Genomic DNA, 19,282 nt, shown 5'->3' on the forward strand with positions numbered 1-19,282 from the left:
AAGGACTATCGATAGTCTATCGATATTGGACTATTGATAGGAAACTCTACCAGAAACCTGAGTATAATCTGTGGGTATAATGTCAAATGATAATTATGTCAAATGTGACAAATGATGTCAAAATAAAATTCCCTCTCTGCCCTCTGCTCTTATCTCATTGTCTCATAACAATTGTCAATTTGTTTTGTGGTTGTTTTGCTTGTAATTTATATCACAATTTCATAATTCATCGTTTTTGCTTTGAAATTGTAACGAAAATACCCATCACAAAAATAATGGTGAAGTAAAATAGAACACAGTAATAATTACAGTACATAATCATAACCAAGATGAAGATTAAGTGAAAAAGTGACTAAAATAATTTTGTGTTACACGTACACTAGACTATTACGGCGAAAATAAGTATTTTAAAAGCAAATTGAGACGTATTCGTTATCAACAAACAGTTATGGTAGTGTTAGATACCATGGAAGGTATTGGAAATTTAGAAGAACAGGCCCTAAAAAGGAAGGAGAGACTTAAAACCCTCAAACGAAAAGCTCCCAACCAAGGCGATGAAGACACTGCTTCTAAAGGGGATTTTGTTGTACTTCCGAAGTGAGTTAAAATTTAAATATTGACTGTTTTCTTTCTTTCATGACAAGTTAGTTTTTGCCTGCAATGTTCCTTATAAGTGCAATGTACTTAGTACAAGGACCACAGCATTGAAGTAATCGGTCACGAAGTAACTGCTTCAAGGGGTTGACTGCAGTTAAATTGTTGTTGTTCAATTTATCAGCTTCAGGACAGTCAAACATCATAGGCCATGTTATAGCCGGGTAAGTCATAGGTTATGCAGTTAAATTGTATTAGCGAACAAAAACTTGGGCTGTATATGTTTGTTCAGTGATCAATTGCTTCATGCTGTTAATGCTAACCAGGAGGAGATATTATGGTATTTACTACTGCTACTGCCACAACTTAATTGATATTTGGTATGATGGAATACTTAGGCCTCATTCTTAACTATAAACTTGTCATTGCTAAAGAAATGTTAATAATAATTTGTTTCATTTTCATTAGGGTTCCGTAACTCAAAAGAAAAAGTGGAACCCTTATAGGATCACTTTGTTGTCTGTCTGTTTGTCCGTTTGTCTGTCTGTCTATTCGTCCGTCTATCCATCCGCCGTGTCTGTCAAGAAAACCTATAGGGTACTTCCTGTTGACCTAGAATCATGAAATTTGGCAGGTAGGTAGATCTCATAGCACAAATAAGGGAATAAATCTGAAAACCGTGAATTTGTGGTTACATCATTAAAAAAAAAAAATGTGTTTTAATTTTCAAAGTAAGATAACTATACCAAGTTGGGTATCATATGAAAGGGCTTTTACCTGTACATTCTAAAACTGATTTTTATTTATTTTTATGCATAATAGTTTTTGATTTATCATGCAAAATGTTGGGGAAAAATACCCAAGTACAGAACCCTCGGTGCGCGAGTCTGACTCGCACTTGGCCGGTTTTTATTCTATATTCAGTAGAAGAGCTGTGATAGTTAAGATGTTTGTCTCCTATTCAGTAGGTGGGGGTTCGATCCTGGGCACCTATTACTTTTAGGAGTTATATGTTTTAACTTTAAAGCAATTAAATTAATCTAAGAGGAAACTTGTAAGTAGTGAGCTGGTGCAGGCAATGTGTTGATGATGATGATGATTTTTATTGTCCTATATTAATTTGTTTTGAAAATTGTAGATGCTGCAATGTTAAGTGCTGCAAAATTAATTAATGTTAATATTTTAGGCCTAAATTTCGAAGTTACAAGCCACAAGATGAAGATTTAAAAAAAGAGAAATTAACTGATGCTGCACCATCATTAGTTGAAGAAGAAGTTAAAGATTTAGTTGAGGCTGGCAAAGAAAAGGTAAGTTCATACATAATTGTATGCAAAAGGATTATCCTAAATGTTAAATTCTGGTTCTTTGAAATACTCTACTCTATTAATACTCTACTTTATAATTATTAAAACAAAATCTTTGAACCTAGCCTCAGGCCTTCACAAAGCACAATTTTATATTACAGGTAGTTTTACAAGATTTGGATATATCCAGTCTTGCACCTCGGAAGCCTGATTGGGATCTTAAGAGAGATGTCTCTAAGAAGTTAGAGAAGCTTGAGCGAAGAACACAAAAGGCTATAGCTGAATTGATTTGGGAGCGATTGAGGCATGGCAATGAAGAAAACCTGAGTGCTATGGTGACCATGAATGAAAATAGACCAGCAGATGATGATTGAAAAGTAGATAATCTTTTGTGGAATTAAGGTATAATTTGTATGCTAAAGCCTGGTTTCCACCTAAGCGGAGTGAAGAGGAGATACGGTCAATCTATCTATCAGATTCTTAATAGTTACAAAAATTATCATCTTTTAAAAATCAGATTGGTCTACTGAACACATCTCTCCACTCCGCTTAAATGGAAACCGGATCTAAGTCTTGTAGTAATAAAGATGCTTTGTATTTTGCATATTATAGTTGTTTCATTTTAGAAAGTATGTTTTATAAACATGAATTTAAAAGGTGGAGTCATAAAACTAATATTTATAACACAGTATAAACTATAAACTCTAAGTTTCTAATTTATGCAGATTTTATATAGGTGAAGTTTGGTTTTCCTACAAGTGTAAATTAAAAATTTATAACACTCTCGACAAGTGAAGGTTACAGTAACTAGAAAAGAGCTGATAACTTTCAAATGGCTGATCCAATTTTCTTGGATTAATAGCTAATAGGCGAGGAGCCACCAATCCTGAAAGCTCCGTGATCACGGATTCTAATATTTTTAATAAAAAATAAAACTTCACGTTTAGACGAACAAGATTTGCTTGGTCGGCGTGGATTTGATTTGCCGGAAATATTTTAATTAAATTTTTTATTATTAAATTTTCCATATTTTTTTTCCGTCATCACGGATTTTGATGAAACTTATATAGAATTTTGTGAAATATTATATTTAACAAAAAAATATCCGGCCGACCAATGATTTTTAGCCGGAAAGGTCACGCATACCTATTTCAATGGTGTGATAAGGGGTAAAATTTATCCATTATCACGGAAACCTTTTTTTTTTTTTTTAATTCATGCGTTTGAATGTAAAATTTATAATTATCTTGGTATGCGTGCTCACAAACTGCCGAAAGTATCGCGCATACCAAATTTTATTGTGTGAGTGAGGATCATACTGTTATAGATTTTACTTACTTGATGACATTTCTTTTAGAGTCTTTCTTCTACCTCGGTCTCTTCCTTAAGTTTTTAACTATTTATTATACAAATTAATATGGAAAAGAGGAAATTCAGGAAAATTTTTATTTGGGTTGATTATACAATAAATAAAGGTTGATACAAAAAATATGTTCAATTCAAGTTTATTAATCAATAATCATCTACATCATTATCATATTAAAATATCAAAAGATGTACAAATATTAGACGGTTTGACAATTTTAAAATAATTATAAATCCAAAAAAAATGTTTTTTTGTAAATATTCAACAGTGAATTTTGTTAAATTAATAAATATATTTAGAATGCTGATGCGTAGTAAGCTATACAAAATAACGACACTTTTGACAGCTAGGAAAACAGCAGACTGAAATGTCGAAATGATCTGAACCCCCAAAATGCTGTAGGGCAACGTAGGTATGCTGTGACCTTTTCGGAGTAAGAGAGAAAGACCTATGAAATTTTAACATAAATTCGATGTTACTCTTATCTCACTTACTCTTGGAGCAGTCTTATGGACTTGAAAAGAAACCGGAGTAAGAGAGTTAACACTATGCAGCCCTGTCGTAAAACAACCTCACTTTACGGTATTGTGTATCTTTGAGGCAGGTAAATGTTAAATTCGTAGAGAATAGAAAGGGACGAACTCATGCAAGGTTTCAACTTAAACCAAAAATCTGCCTTACTCAGTCTTTACAGAAATATAGAAACCGTTAAAAAGCGGAGAGTTAAAATTTGGTATGCGCGATACTTTCGGCAGTTTGTGAGCACGCATACCAAGATAATTATAAGTTTTACATTCAAACGCATGAATTAAAAAAAAAAAAAAAAAGGTTTCCGTGATAATGGATAAATTTTACCCCTTATCACACCATTGAAATAGGTATGCGTGACCTTTCCGGCTAAAAATCATTGGTCGGCCGGATATTTTTTTGTTAAATATAATATTTCACAAAATTCTATATAAGTTTGATCAAAATCCGTGATGACGGAAAAAAATTATGGAAAATTTAATAATAAAAAATTTAATTAAAATATTTCCGGCAAATCAAATCCACGCCGACCAAGCAAATCTTGTTCGTCTAAACGTGAACTTTTATTTTTTATTAAAAATATTAGAATCCGTGTCACGGAGCTTTCAGGATTGGTGGCTCCCGGACTATAAGTACACTCTCGTACAAGCCACCTTTCAAACATAAAAGAGGGAATTAAAATCGGTTCATTAGTTTAGGAGCTACGATGCCACAGACAGATACACAGATATACACGTCAAACTTATAACACCCCTCTTTTTGGGTTGGGGGTTAATTAGACAAAGATGTAAAAAACCGGTCAAATGCGAGTCGGCCTCGCTGTTTTAGGGTTCCGTTTCGTACATAATTATGTCATATTTTGGATGTAGTATTTCTTTTCCAAGCTAGAAAATCGCCTGTGAAAGAAAACTCAAAAAATGTTCGTTTGTTTTGGTGATAGCTTACAAACTATTTTGTAAATTGTTGTTTTCAGTATTTGTTGTTTAAATACAGCATACGGTACATAATATACTGAAATTCCATATTCTTAACTAGTTTAGTTTTTGAGATAGCCCCCATCACAAAATTGGTCTTAAACTGACCACTTTGGTGGCCCCCCATTCCTTATTCTACCTGGCTCCTTTTTCATGTATGGGCCTTTCTGAAAAACAATTTAGGTACTAAATTGATTTTCTAATTCAATATTTGGGTAAATACCAATATTTCAGGTTTGTAACTCATTTGCCGACGAGCTAGAGGTCTGTGACCCACGGACAGACAGACATCCGGACGGACGGACAGGTTGTGGTGGCAATCAGGGGCGTCCCCACCCCGGTTGCCATCTCAACCTGTCGCGCACTATACTTTTTTTTTTTTAAGATAAGAATAGGTAGTATGTAATAAAAATACAGATAAAATGTAGTTTATTTTATCATTAACGTTAAATAAAATTGTTATGTATCACAGTTCAGTACTTTCGTTAATTTTAGTTATAGGTAACATTGCTTACCTACATGCGTATAGTTTATGATTATTGATTTTGAATAAATTCATTTCACTAGTTCACCAATTGCCTACGCAATCTACATTTCGCCAGTGAAGTTCTAACAGTGCATAAGTCAAAAAGTCTACTTTACAGGAGAGTAAATAAAACTGTAAGTATAAATTAATATTCGTTAGCATCCCTTGATGTATAATATTTTGAAAAGTACTTATTTAAAATGAAGTTATTGACGAAATAACTGTACCTTCATCGGATGGCATTAAAATGTTAAAAGCCGCCAAAACTTACTTACGTATTAGAACTTCACTGACGATTTACTTATAACTATTGGGATAATTTATTAGTATTAGAGATTAGGTTACAGGTTGCTTAAAATGCGCGTTGTAGTTTGGTGTGAGTAGTTTTAAGACTAAAAGCACAGCATTCAGCACTTTTTAGGGTTCCGTATTCGAAGGGTTCCAACGGGACCTATTAGGTATCTACTAAACTAGCGGCACGCTATGATGGCCGGTTTGACGTTTGTCCGCTCATGAAGTTCCGTATTAATTGATAACGACTTTGAAGGAAATAATTGTATTACTTTATTGACGATAGTGATGTGCAGAGATTCATAAATTTTATCGAATGTAGTTTTAGGTTTAGGACTCAAAATTTATTTATTAAATTGATTTCTTAAATGTATACAAGTGTAGAAAAATCAGTTTGCACCATTTAAGGGGTGAATGTACTTGTGAATATGAACAATTTTCACTATGTGGACAAACCTCTGAAATCGCAAAAAAATATCAATAAATTTTTAAAAATGGAATCTAATACGATCGTCACATAGGATCGCTGGCTAGCACAACTACTACCTCCGGCAAACTCGCGTCAATGCTCAATGCAAAACAAAGCAGTTTCGAATTGACGTTGCTTCGAAAAGTATAAACTGTCAGTGCAATGCGATTGTGATATAGTTTTGACCTGGCTTTGGATTTCAAATATTGATACTGCATTACTGTTGACCCTTGCTCGTTAATTTGGACTCTGTTCAAGCCCTTTGTTGTGGATTTCGTCGATATGACCGAACGTACGCAGAGAACTGTTCTAAATAGTCAGACACGTGAGTTCGTAATACGCCTTCGTAACTATTTCGATCGTGAAGCTCAAAATGGAGGGCCAATTTTACCTATAACGTCAGTGGTTGAACGCGTAGCTGATGCGCTTAATATTGGAAAACGAACTGTTAGACGGATAACTAAAAAAAAATATGGCGAGACTGGCACAGAAGAAAATAAACTTCACACACCAAAAAAGAGAAAACGAGCAAAACCAGTCGTAGGCATCGATAGCTTTGATGCCGATGCTATCCGAAGACATGTTTACGGCTACTATTTACAGAAGGAGTATCCAACAAGAAAAAAGTTGGTGCATTCACTGAAGGAAGCTGGATTATTCTTCGGTGGGGAAAGTTCTTTAACGAAGATTTTGAAGACCATTGGATTTCGATACAAAAAATGTAACAAACGCAAAATATTGATGGAAAGATTTGATATAGCGATGGCAAGGTATACTTTTTTACGGCAAGTGAAAGAAATCAAAAATTGGCAAAATGTTGTGTTCTTGGATGAAACATGGCTTATTTTAATGCTAACCATACTGTAGGCCGTTCTTGGAACGATGACACAGCAGCATCTACTTCCAAAGTTCCTGTAGGAAAAGGATCGCGACTTATAATTTGTCACGCCGGAACCATCAACGGGTTTGTCGAAGGTTCTCTCATGGCTTTTGCGTCAAAAACCACTGGAGACTATCATGAAGACATGAATGGAGAAAAGTTTACTGAATGGTTTACCTCAATGTTGTGTAGCCTCCCTGAACCATCTATTATAATTATGGACAACGCCCCATACCACTCGATGCAAATTGACAAGCCACCTGCCCAATCCCAAAAGAAAGCTGATATCGTCGCATGGCTTCGTAAAAATGGCGTAGATGCAAACATGAATATGTTAAAAGCGGAATTAGTACGTCTTTTAAAAGAAAACAAACCAACCAAGATCCGATACGTCATTGACGAAATAGCATTAGAACATGGGCACAGAGTTATACGGTTACCGCCTTACCATTGTGAGTATAATGCGATTGAGTTGGTGTGGGCTCAAATTAAGGGATATGCTGCAAGACACAATACAGAACCCCCATTTACCACAAAAAAAATGCTAAAATTATTAGAAGAAGCTTGTGAACATGTGACTAAAGGAGACTGGGAAAAGGTTGTGAATAGAACTGTTAAATTAATAAGGGAAGATTATGAAAGAGATGTGAAAATAGATAATATTATAGAAAACGAACATATAATTATTAATGTATGTGATGATAGCAGTGACGACAGTGAAAATAGTAGTATGGACGAATCTGATTAATTATGGCCTTTTGTGGCACCTTTTTTGGTATCTTTTGTATTCATATGTTTCTTGTGTGCATATAAAGTATGTATATTCATTTTCGTTCAAATATTCAGTTCGTTCAAATAAATTAAATAAACATATACATTTTTGTTTTATTAAACCTATTTAATCAGGTACAAAAACAAAACTTAATTGTTTTTTGTTCGAGAATAAATTGACATTCCACATCACTATTGTAATGTGTCAAACCGGCCATCATAGCGTGCCGCTAGTGTAAGCCTCCGCTGTCCGTACGTTGTAGGTAGAGTTGAAATTTTCACTGAATGTGTCACTATTGCCGCTATGACAACAAATTTTAAAAATTTCGAAATGGCCGCCATGAAAATTAAACAAAAAAAGTTGTTTCTTGTAGGACGGTACAACCAGTCCGACTCGCACTTGGACGATTTTTTGTATTCTATACAATAATCTATTTTAGAATGTCGCTTTATTTAAATATTCATCGTTAGGAACTTTAAGTATCAATCGCATCATAAAACGAACTTGTCGGCCTACGATATTTTATGTTCATTGGTAGCCCTGACTTGCCCTGACCTATTAAGGTGAACGCACACCTATCCGAGCCGAACGCGTCGAACGAAACGAATTTTAGAATTCTCTAAGTATAGATATATGATATCTCATGAAACCTCGTTCACTTCTCCGTGTCCGAATCAGACAGATCGGTTTCATAAATTGAATTCTAAAATTCGTTTCGTTCGACGCGTTCGGCTCGGATAAGTCTGCGTACACCTTTATCCTTTGTGTAACTATATTGCCAATAATGCTAATATACTTATGTAAAAAATAATATTTAACCTAAACTTAAAGCTACTGTTGTTTCCCTGTTTTCTTGTATTTCCCGAGCCAGTTTCGTCAGGATCATCGACTTCGTTGTAGGCGAAGTAGTTGTTGTCTATGTTGTAGAACACTACGCGATCGCCGATCGGTTGTATCGGTCTGAAGTTGTGGGTAATCTTTCCATTCGCCGATCGCAGCTCTCTAAATGCCTCGATCTGAAAAACGAAAATAAAAGGTTTGATTCCCTTGGCAGGTCTCGACAGACAGACATAAAATGATTCTATAGGGGTTCGTTCTTTTCTCTTTTTTTATTTATTCAGATACAAGTTAGCCCATGACTGCAAACTCACCTGGTGGTAAGTGTGGATGCAGTCTAAGATGGAAGGGGTATGGCAGTTTTTATTAAACCCATACCCCTTTGTTTTCTACATGGCTTCGTACCGGAACGCTAAATCGCTTGGCGGCACGGCTTTCTCTAGAGATACGGAACCCTCATAAGCGTACCTGATCATGTGCCAGTCGTATAGGCTGTTCGAAATCTAGCCATATGACGACTTCCGAGCACGGCGGCGTGGTCAAGGAGCCCCTGTAGGTGAAGTAGCGGCGCAGGTCCAGGGGCAGGATGTTGAGGAAGGAGAACGGGTTGCTCATCACCACGCTGGAGTGCGGCTCGGTGACGTTGGCGAGCGCGGACGTGATGTCGTCGTACGCGGGGTGCTTGTGACGATCCAACTAGACGTTTCATAATAAGTTCAATGAACAAAGAGCTATTTAAGGTTTAAGCTTAGCCATCACACTAATATCCTACTAATATTATAAACGGGAAAGTTTGTATGTATGTATGGATGTTGGTTAGTCTCACGCTAAACCTACTGGACTGATTTAGCTGAAATTTGGAATGGTGATAGATTATACCCTGCATTAACACGTAGCCTACTTTTCATCCCGGAAAATCAAAGAGTTCTCATGGGATTTTGAAAAACCTAGATCCACGTGGACGAAGTCGCGGGCATCAGCTAATGATATATTAAAGGCGAAAGTTTGGATCTGTGTGTGTGTGCGTCTGTATGTTTGTTACTCCTTCACGTAAAAACTACTGGGGATGAGTTCGACTGTTTGGCATGGAGATACCCTGGATAACTGGATTAGCACACAGCCTAGGTACTTTTTATACCGTAAAATCAAAGAGGTCCCATGAGATTTTGAAAAACCTAGATCCACACGGACGTAGTCGCAGGAATCAGCAAGTCTAAAAGGAAAAGTGACTGATCTATCAACGCGCAACTAAAAGTACCTACTGGACGGATCGGGCTGTTTGGTATGCCGATAACCATTATGACATCGTCTAAAAAAGGATTTCTGAATATTCAACCCTTAAAGAGGTAAAAACTTTGGCAAGTCTGAGCAAAGTCTAAGTAGACTTTGCTGAGACTTAGCTCATTTTCGGTTACCTCATAAAAAAAGGCCAGTACTGTTAACCCATCAGAATGTTTCACAGCTTGTTGGATCGACTTGTAGTCTTCTTTGTAAAATACCATATGTAATTCCATTGCGAAACTAAAACATACAAAATTATTACTATACATTAATTTATTTATTTATTTATTAATATAACACAATTGCTTAACAATGTACTATATGTGTAATTCTCACTGAATACTTGTTAAATTAATCAAAGACAAGGCCAAAGATAAATTATCTAGGCACTTCTTATGCTAAGTATATATGCATGAAGGAAGACGTGAATTAATCATATTATACTCAGGTATCACATCACACTTATCACACTAATATTATAAAGGCGAAAGTTTGTATGTGTGTGTGTGTGTATGTTTGTTACTCCTTCACGCAAAAACTACTGGACGGATTTGGCTGAAATTTAGAATGGAGATAGATAATATCCTGGATTAGCACATAGGCTACTTTTTATCCCGGAAAATCAAAGAGTTCCCACGGGATTTCAAAAAACCTAAATCCACGCGGGCGAAGTCGCGGGCATCGGCTAGTGTTAAGTATACAAAAACCCTGCAAAATATGCGAAAACAAAAAATTAACTAATTTGTTATATCTACCTACCATTTGACATCAATTATTATTTTATCAATACCTATATATTATTGTTATTATCAGGTAGGTACACCTATGATCCATATCAATGTCTCTCTATGTTTACAAAAAATATAGGAAGTGTCATACGCTACCATGTATGTATTAATAATTGAATAAGTACATATAATAAAATTGTAGAAAAGTGGTGTCTGTACAATGGAAATATATAAAAAAAAGTAGCAGGGGTTGTTATTATATCGATGCCGAACCCAAAATTGTAATTAATTTTATTTTTGTCTGTTTGTCTGTTTGTCTGTGTGTTTGTGCACGCTAACATCAGAAACGGCTTATTCGATTTAGATACGGTTTTCACTAATATATTGTAGTAAGCTTCACTTAACATTTAGTGTTTATTTCATGTCAATCGGTTCATAAGCCGGTTCATAAGGCACAGCTAGTAATTGAATATTTTTAGGAACACATTTTAAAAGCTAATAAAAAGCTCCTTGTAGGTATAATTTTTAATATCAAATATCCGCTTGTGGCTATCTATAGACACTTCCAGACTTCGTCTGTGGTAGCGTTTGCTGGCGCGCGTGTTGTGCTTTTTTGGAGTGTTTTTTTGTTATAAGTGGCCGGTTTTTGCGTTCTGCTGGTGTTTATTGGTGGTGGAACTGACTGGGAAGCGCTCTAAAGGGGCGCCGCGTGTATGTCGGCGGGCGCCGGCACAGACGAAGTCCATACTTATATGTATAGTTTAACTTGTAAATAACTACAAACTTGACATTGGCTAATCAGTGTAAAGCCAGACGAGAGCACTAAAATTCCTTATAGAAAAGTAGCGTAACGACAATAGAGATGGTTTCTCTTACCTTCTGTGGTTAATTTTATCCTCTGAACCAAAAGTGTCATTGTCTCCCCAATGGAAGTGCATCTGACTGAACACGTAGCTACCGTCCAGAGGGCCTCCACTCACTCGCGGATGGGGCTCGTTTTCTACCTCGATCAGAACTGAAAAATAATATTTCAAGCAGATTATGCTGCGTCTACACCAAGAAGCTTTCAGATTTGGTTTCAGAAATCAAATTCTTCAGACGAAATCATTTAATACCAAACACTTGTACATAAGTAGGTATAGGTTAGGTAGGTAGGTACATACATTACATACAGGTAGGTAAAAACGGAGCCCTATTAATTTCACTCTACTGTCTGCCTGTCTGTCTGTCCGCGTGTCACGGGTCTCTAGCTCGTATACAAAAGTTTCGGTATTTGGTGTAAAAGATTGACCAAAAACCGAATATTGAAATAGAAATTCAATTAAATTATTTTTCATGGGGACTTCCGTACATATTTACAAATATTTCTTACCCTTTTTAGGGTTTCGTACCTCAAAAGGAAAAACAGAACCCTTATAGGATCACTTTGTTTTCTGTCTGTCTGTCCGTCCGTCGTGTCTATCAAGAAAACCTATAGGGTAGGTACTTCCCGTTGTGAAGGTATCAAAGTTCTCTGTAATCATTACAGGACAGTTTCATTATCGCCATTACCTGTATGTCCATTGTTGGTGACGTGTACATCGTCGATAGGGTCGTCGAAGCCTATAAAATCTATGTCGGGCAGCGCCACTTGCTTCACTCGCAAGATGTTTATGTTGATTGGACTCTGATGCTTGCCTCTGCACTCCCTGTACCGATCACCCCAATATGGTGGACCTGAAATAAATTGGTATTAAAAATTAAGATAATTTCGCAAAGGATCCGATCCGAGTCGATAATATATATATACCCATATTTTAAAAATGAAAAAGTGTGTTTTTGAATTCTTAGTCCTAACTATGATATTATCTACCCTATAGGTACATAAGGAACCAAAAGCTTTTGATATAATCCGCCAAACCAAAGAAATCTGTATGGTGCAACATGCACCGCCCGCCCTGCCGCTGATAAATATGCAGGAAAAGCCAGCCACCAAGCAAGCCATACGCACCACCACCACGCAGCACCACACGAATCCCAAAGCACTCGACGCATATTTCGCCCCGACACCGGAGCATCTTCAGGAGATGTAGACCTTACAATGCCTAATTATAAAGAAGGTTTTGGGATTCGTGAGGTGCAGCGTGGTGGTGGTGCATATGGCTTGCTTGGTAGTTGACTTTTCCTGCATGTTTATCAGTGGGAGGGCGAGCGGTGCATGTCACATGCTGCATGTTGCACCATACAGATTTCTTTGGTTTGGCGGATTATAGCAAATTAAGCTTGTGGTTCCTTGTATATAATGGACGTCCGCAAAATAACGCCTGCTTCTATACTACAATTATCTATCCTGTCATTCCAGTGCAATCTCGTACTCTACCCACTAAGTGTAGGACGTCACAGCCTCGATCCATATTTCGCAAAAGTAAAAAAAATGCTCACCTATCTCTCCATCATATCCAAAATCTTCACCACAAGCGAGCTCAGGCGCTGAAACAAAAAAGCTTAAGTAGGTATACGAAAAACTCAGAGGCACAAAAACCTAAATAGGCAAAGGTGATCTTATTTTAGTGGCAGTAGACGTACTTTACGAGTATGTAGGCATGTTGCCGAACGTTCCACACGTACTAATAAAGATTCCAACGAATAATGAGAACCTCCTCCTTTTTGAAGTCGGTTAAAAACAAGAAAAACACACAGCTTGCGTCGGAAACGTATCCAACTAGAAGCCTAGGTCATTCTCCAGGTCTTCCACTATGTATCCCATGCAAAAAATCACGCCGATCCGTAGCTCTGTTACGTGATTGAAGGACGAACCAACAAACAAACACATTTTGCATTTCGCATATTACAAAAAATCACAACTATAAAAAGTGGGCGACCACTGATAGCAACTATCTGTCTGTCTATTTGTTGTCTTTTCGTGCCTAACCGCTGAAACGATTTCGCCAAAACGCAAAGAGATAGATAGCTTGCATTCTGGAAACTAACATGCAACAATTTTTTATGTCCCTTAAAATCAAAGACTTTTCACGGGATTTAACTAACTTAAATTTATTCGGATGAAGACGCGGATATATTTATCCGCGTATATATATATTTATATATGAGCTACTTAGATAGGTATGCGATAAAATAGGGCCAGGTTTTGGCGATTATATTTTTGTTTGTTTATTTAGAAAGTCCTCTTTATCGTGCGTGACCTTGCGGTTGTTGACAATGGTTTCTTTACACTGTAAGTACAGCCACGGCCTATACTTAACCTCTGCAATTTAACCCTTTCCATACCTCAGTATCTACTCAATAGTTATTTGAGTCGAGATTGGATTTCCCATTGTCTGGCCATATATACTTTTTCATGGCAGTAGGTAATTTCACAAAACTTATCGTGAGAATCGCCGACTTACGGACAAACTCCGAAAAAAATACTAAAACCCGACTGCGATGGTTTTAATAAACGCTAAAATATTACAGTACAATTGTTTTTCTGTCGCTTGGTATATTTTAATGTTGTAGTACGTTTATATTCATGAACTCAGAATTTTCTTTTCTTTCATTTGACATCCCATTCGATACAATCGCAAAAAAAAACTTTTTTTTCATGTAACATCCGTAAGGTCAATTTTTTCGTATAAAATGTAGCCTATGTCACCCGGACCTTTACGACGAATCGATTGATACCTCCATTCATCAAAATCGGCCAGTAGTTTAGGCGCTACGGTGGAACATGTCTACGTATGTATGTATGCATACATACATACATAGACTGCTAAAATCATAACCCTTTCTTTTGGCTTTGCCGCAGTCGGGTAAATATGTAATTAATTAAAAAAAACACGTCGCCTTGCCACAAAACGAACTAAAACGTAAAAAACCATGTTGGTAGAATTTTTATAACCAGTGTGACTAGGTATAATATAAGGATTATAACGATACCCAATACATTCAAATCTGTACCGACATTAAGAAGTTATGGTGGAATAAAGAAACTCACACACATACATGAGCCCTGAAAACATTACACTCCTTTTTGGGCGGTCGTGTGATGAGTCTTTAGTATTGTCGCAGAATTTAGGTCAGACATATTGGTATCAGTATTACTTTCCCTCTTAGGTACGTCATAAAAACAAGTTTCACCCACGCCGCCTGGATAGTGGATGACTGGTATCCAGATTCCTGCTACTCCAGCTCATTTCTATCTGTTGCAAATTGTAGAATCAACTTTCAGTAACGGTGTTCCTTCAAAATGGCAATAAATTATGAACCAACCAACCAATATCCTAAGAAATATTTTGACGGAAACGCATTGACGGTTACTCTGGCAATGGACAGTGTTCATGGGCAATAGAAATGCTCGCTTATGTAAAAGAAAAACTAAGCATGCACCTAAAAGCTACAATCAATAATTATTACCTGTTATATTTTTACATTTTCTTGCAGTCATCCGAATAACGTACCTACTTACGTTTAGGTACCTTCCTACGTTTTGCTATTTATTGCTGCAAGGCTTATGATTGATGCCATCATCATTATTTCGCGCTATTTCCATCTAAGCACGGTGGGTACCTGCCTTCGCATAATATGAAGGCATGACATTTCCCTTTGTGTTCAATGTAACACCGGAAAATTGAAATTATTTTACAATAAAAATAACCGCTGCATTATGTAATAAGAGAATGCTGTGATTTAGTTAAAATATTATAACTAAAGTAGGTACCTAGTGTAAGCTTTAGCACAGAATATATAATACTAACGACTTTAGGATCCTTTTTTAACCAACTTCAAAAAGGAGAAGGTTCTCAATTCGTCGGAATCTTTATTTTTAACCCCCGACCCAAAAAGAGGGGTGTTATAAGTTTGACGTGTGTATCTGTGTATCTGTGTGTCTGTGTATCTGTGTATCTGTGTATCTGTCTGTGGCATCGTAGCGCCTAAACGAATGAACCGATTTTAATTTAGTTTTTTTTGTTTGAAATGTGGCTTGATCGAGAGTGTTCTTAGCTATAATCCAAAAAAATTGGTTCAGCCGTTTAAAAGTTATCAGCTATTTTCTAGTTTTCTTGTAGAAAAGAAGGTTAGATAACCCTTAGGTTCATAATATTCAAGTGTCAATTGACAAATGTCAAGCTGTCAAGATGGACGTTGCCTAGATATACTTATTTATTTATTTGAAAATGATTTGTCGGGGGTGTTGAAATTTTTTAATTTACACTTGTTTGAGTGATTATTTTGGTCTTTACAACGTCAAATTTTGGCATTTACCTAGCTGGTACCTATTCGCAATAGTCTAACTTAGGTAATTAGCTCACGATTTACGATTATTTTATAACATTGAACATAGATTGAACAGCATATCAATGACAGTGTATAATTAATACTTAATATCAACGTAGGTATAACTACTTCTTTTTTAATACATATCTACTAGATATTATAATGGTAATTGTGATTCAAACGTGACATAATATCATATTGTTCTGAATGGTAGGTAACATAATTAATTCTGGAATGCTTTGTGGTTTGTAGCTCAAGGTGCCTAATTTTTTATGTAATATAAAAATTATTAACTCGGAGACGCGTTACTAGAACTTGATGTCGTCGTCGAAAGCAAAAAATCTGTGGTTGTAACAAGATAAAGTTGAAAACTAAAACCCGACTGCGATCGTCTTAGTAAACGCTGAAATATTATAGTTAAATTGTTTTTGTCGCTTGGTATATTTTAATGTTGTAGTAGATTTATATTCATGAACTCAGAATTGTTTCCTGTTTCATTTGACATCCCACTGGACCAATAGCAAAAAATAATTTTAGGAGACTTCCACTTTTTTTTAATGTAAAATCCGTTAGGTCAATTTTTTGTATAAAATATAGCCTATGTCACCCGGACCTTTACAACGAATCAATTAACACCTCATTTATTAAAATCGGCCCAGTAGTTTAGACGCTAGGCTGACATACAAACATACATACATACATAGACTACTAAAATCATTACCCTTCCTTTTAGCCTTGCCGTAGTCGGGTAAAAATATTAAAATTCATTGTAGATAATATATCTTATAGATAACAATCTAAAGATCTAACCGTGATAGCCTAATGGTTAAGACGTCCGCCTGCTGGGGGCCCAGGGGTTTTCGATTCCGGGCACGCACAACTACTCGTAACTTTACAAAGTTATGTGCGTTTTAAGAAATATAAATATCACTTGCTTATAACGGTGAAGGAAAACATTATGAGGAAACTTGCATGCCTGAGAGTCCTCTATAATGTTCTCAAAGGTGTGTGAAGTCTGCCAATCCGCACTTAGCCAGCGTGGTGGACTATGACCACCATTCTCATTGTGAGAGAAGACTCATTCTCAGTAGTGAGCCGGCGATGGGTTGATCATGATGATGATGATGAATCGGAAGATTACGTCATAATACGATTAGGGAGCCTATAATTCACATGCATTTTGGGTGAAATCGGGTGGCATCAATATACAAATACAGAAAAGAAACACTGACGAAACGGTGCATAAGTCATAACTAAATTCAGATTTTTACAGCTTATAAGTAAAGCGCAACCTTAAAACCGTTGCAAAAGTATTACAAAATTTATTTGAATACAAAAAAATCGGTCACGTGCGAGTTGGATTCGCACAGGAAGGGTTCCGTACCATCGTATAAGAAATAACAGTTTCATTTTTATTTTTTTCTTTTAATTTTGTTGTTATAGCGGCATTAAAAATACACATTCTGTGGCAGCTCTCGATCTATTAGGATTCACGAGATATACAGGTAGCTGACAGACGGACGGTCCGTCAGCTATAGTAATAGGGTCCCGTTGGCACCTTTCGGGACGTACCCCTAAAACGAAACAAAACGATGGGTTTTTGTAATCATTATGTATTTGATACGAATTATTTCACAAGTTTTACTGTACCAATTTTTTTGGGAAGAGCCTGTCTTAATTGTACCTACACTGTTAAAGGTCTATTAATAAATCTTAACAAATGGTTTACTAAGTCTTAACAAATGACGCTAGTTGATAAATTGTGCCATAAACTTTTTGCGTAGTGTATCAAGTTCATTGATATAAATAATATAATTGGAGTAATTTACTTTATTTTGACCTTCTGTTGTTGTCAATGACCGAATAATAAAAGATAGGTACCTACGAGTACTTATCTACTGATGCTGGTCAGTTGTCTATCTAGACAAATAATACAACAAACATTATTTTTACCCTATTTTTAAGTTGCGTATTAAGTAATAGTTATTTAAGTGCGACATGATGAAAGTAATACGGCCGAGGTGCAAAAACTACTGTTCAAATAGGTAGCTACCTATTACTGCTATTACAGCTCTTGAAATGTTAGAATAGAAACATCACAGTAAAGCAGTTTATACTGCTTATAATTACTTAGTAGGTAGGTACTTTTTGGACCTTTCATTCATTCATCCATACATTTATCAGTCTATCCATCCACCTATAAATCCATCCATCCATAAATCCATCCTTCTATACGAGTAGGTACATATATTATACACTTTACATACATACAAACATATATTTGTCTATCTATGATTCAACTACATATATCTATGGATTCAACAGACGACACGCTGATATTGGCATTTTCGATTTCAAACAACCCTAGAGCATGAATGTTTTATGGCCACGACTGCCTCCAGTTTTGATGACCCTGTAATTGGAAGACAGTATGTTATTTTATAGTAGGCACTGATAACTAGATATTTACAAAATAGCAATGATTCAAACAATGTTCGACTAACTCCTTGAACTCCCGGTTTACACATTGTTCTGAAATAATTGGTAAGTAATTTGCACCGATACGCTATATTACCAAAAATTACTGCTACAACAATGGATGAAAACCTTTTCAATTGGTTGGTAGGTTGTACTGGTAGATAATATAATGTACCTACTCCTTTTGCAATTTGCGTTATTATTTACTTACCTACCTACTTATTTATTAAGTAGGTATGTAGGTACATAAAGATACTTAACTACTTCAAATTCTTAGAAAAACCTTAGTATGTTTTGAAGATGGATGAAAAAGTTGTCTTGTACTTGATAGCAATGATACTTACCTACTAAAAAATATAATCGTAATCAAGAATCGTGCTTGGTAATAGGTTCATTTACCTTTTAAGTTTTAGAATCAATAGAATGAGCATAGTAACTACATAGTATAACTATGTTGGTATGACATAGACCTATTTCATAAAAAGTGCTACAAAAAACCCAAAAAAGGATGTTGAATCTGCAAAATGATTTATTATAATTAAATTAATAACTTGCTGCTACCTGTCTGCGATTTTAATCCGTTGAGTTTGCTTTTTTATAGCATTAATATTTTTCCCGCCGGACCAGGTATATCCAAATGCGGGATGCATGCTTTGCTATCTATGCCTTTCATCAATCGGTTCAGTGGATTAGCCGCGAAAAGCTAACAGACAATCATTGACTAACAGACGGACACACTAGTATGGAAGTATAGGTACTAGATATACTTTAAGTATTATACGGCCAAATAGATAGGTACGAATCAAATTGATCCTTCATTAGCATTTATTATAAATAATTAAGTATCTATTCCATGATACACAAAGGTACATTATTAGGTAATTAATTATTTATTGATAGATCGGTTATACATCCTGTATCTTCATATTAAATGATAAACAAGGGTAAATTAAAAATTTAAATCACTCCCGACATGTGGCGTATTTCCCACCACTTTCCTA

General features: G+C 35.9%; 2 protein-coding genes and 1 long non-coding RNA gene across 5 annotated transcripts in view; 2 read left to right on the forward strand and 1 right to left on the reverse strand.

The window, feature by feature from the left end:
* The first annotated feature begins 119 nt into the window (after positions 1 to 119).
* LOC123867304 (coiled-coil domain-containing protein 12) lies at positions 120 to 2,504 on the forward strand. 2 transcript variants are annotated; one of them, XM_045909293.1, is made up of 3 exons: positions 120 to 597; positions 1,781 to 1,919; positions 2,042 to 2,504. In XM_045909293.1, the coding sequence occupies exons 1-3, from the start codon at positions 449 to 451 to the stop codon at positions 2,270 to 2,272; spliced, it is 519 nt and encodes a 172-aa protein (XP_045765249.1). In that variant the 5' UTR covers positions 120 to 448; the 3' UTR covers positions 2,273 to 2,504. The 2 variants fall into 2 exon arrangements, with proteins under 2 accessions (XP_045765249.1, XP_045765250.1); XM_045909294.1 differs by having other exon boundaries at positions 125 to 597; positions 1,781 to 1,901; positions 2,060 to 2,504.
* Positions 2,505 to 5,178: 2,674 nt separating this feature from the next.
* On the forward strand, positions 5,179 to 18,245 carry LOC123867305. The gene is made up of 3 exons (XR_006796380.1): positions 5,179 to 5,260; positions 9,916 to 9,920; positions 18,234 to 18,245. It is a non-coding gene; the product is annotated as an uncharacterized LOC123867305 (long non-coding RNA).
* LOC123867303 (putative carbonic anhydrase 3) overlaps positions 8,134 to 19,282 on the reverse strand; it is a 28,631-nt gene continuing 17,482 nt past the window's right edge. Inside the window, exons 2-8 of one of the 2 annotated variants that reach the window (XM_045909291.1) lie at positions 12,972 to 13,019; positions 12,102 to 12,266; positions 11,427 to 11,565; positions 9,957 to 10,062; positions 9,010 to 9,237; positions 8,456 to 8,720; positions 8,134 to 8,254 (exon numbers count right to left, since the gene is read on the reverse strand). In XM_045909291.1, the coding sequence (XP_045765247.1) occupies positions 8,475 to 8,720; positions 9,010 to 9,237; positions 9,957 to 10,062; positions 11,427 to 11,565; positions 12,102 to 12,266; positions 12,972 to 13,019 (932 nt within the window). In that variant the 3' untranslated portion in view covers positions 8,134 to 8,254; positions 8,456 to 8,474. Of the gene's footprint in view, positions 8,721 to 9,009; positions 9,238 to 9,956; positions 10,063 to 11,426; positions 11,566 to 12,101; positions 12,267 to 12,971; positions 13,020 to 19,282 lie in introns of both variants that reach the window. The other variant, XM_045909290.1, reaches the window with a different exon arrangement.

The sequence above is a fragment of the Maniola jurtina genome, chromosome 8 (assembly GCF_905333055.1).
Source record: "Maniola jurtina chromosome 8, ilManJurt1.1, whole genome shotgun sequence".
Lineage (NCBI taxonomy): Eukaryota > Metazoa > Arthropoda > Insecta > Lepidoptera > Nymphalidae > Maniola > Maniola jurtina.

Coding starts and splice junctions, on each gene's coding strand:
- LOC123867304 (XM_045909293.1), top strand. CDS start 449: ATGGTAGTGTTAGATACCATGGAAGGTATTGGAAATTTAGAAGAACAG. Junction 598..1,780: donor GATTTTGTTGTACTTCCGAA/GTGAGTTAAAAT, acceptor TTAATATTTTAG/GCCTAAATTTCGAAGTTACA. Junction 1,920..2,041: donor AGGTAAGTTCATACATAATT/GTATGCAAAAGG, acceptor GCCTTCACAAAG/CACAATTTTATATTACAGGT.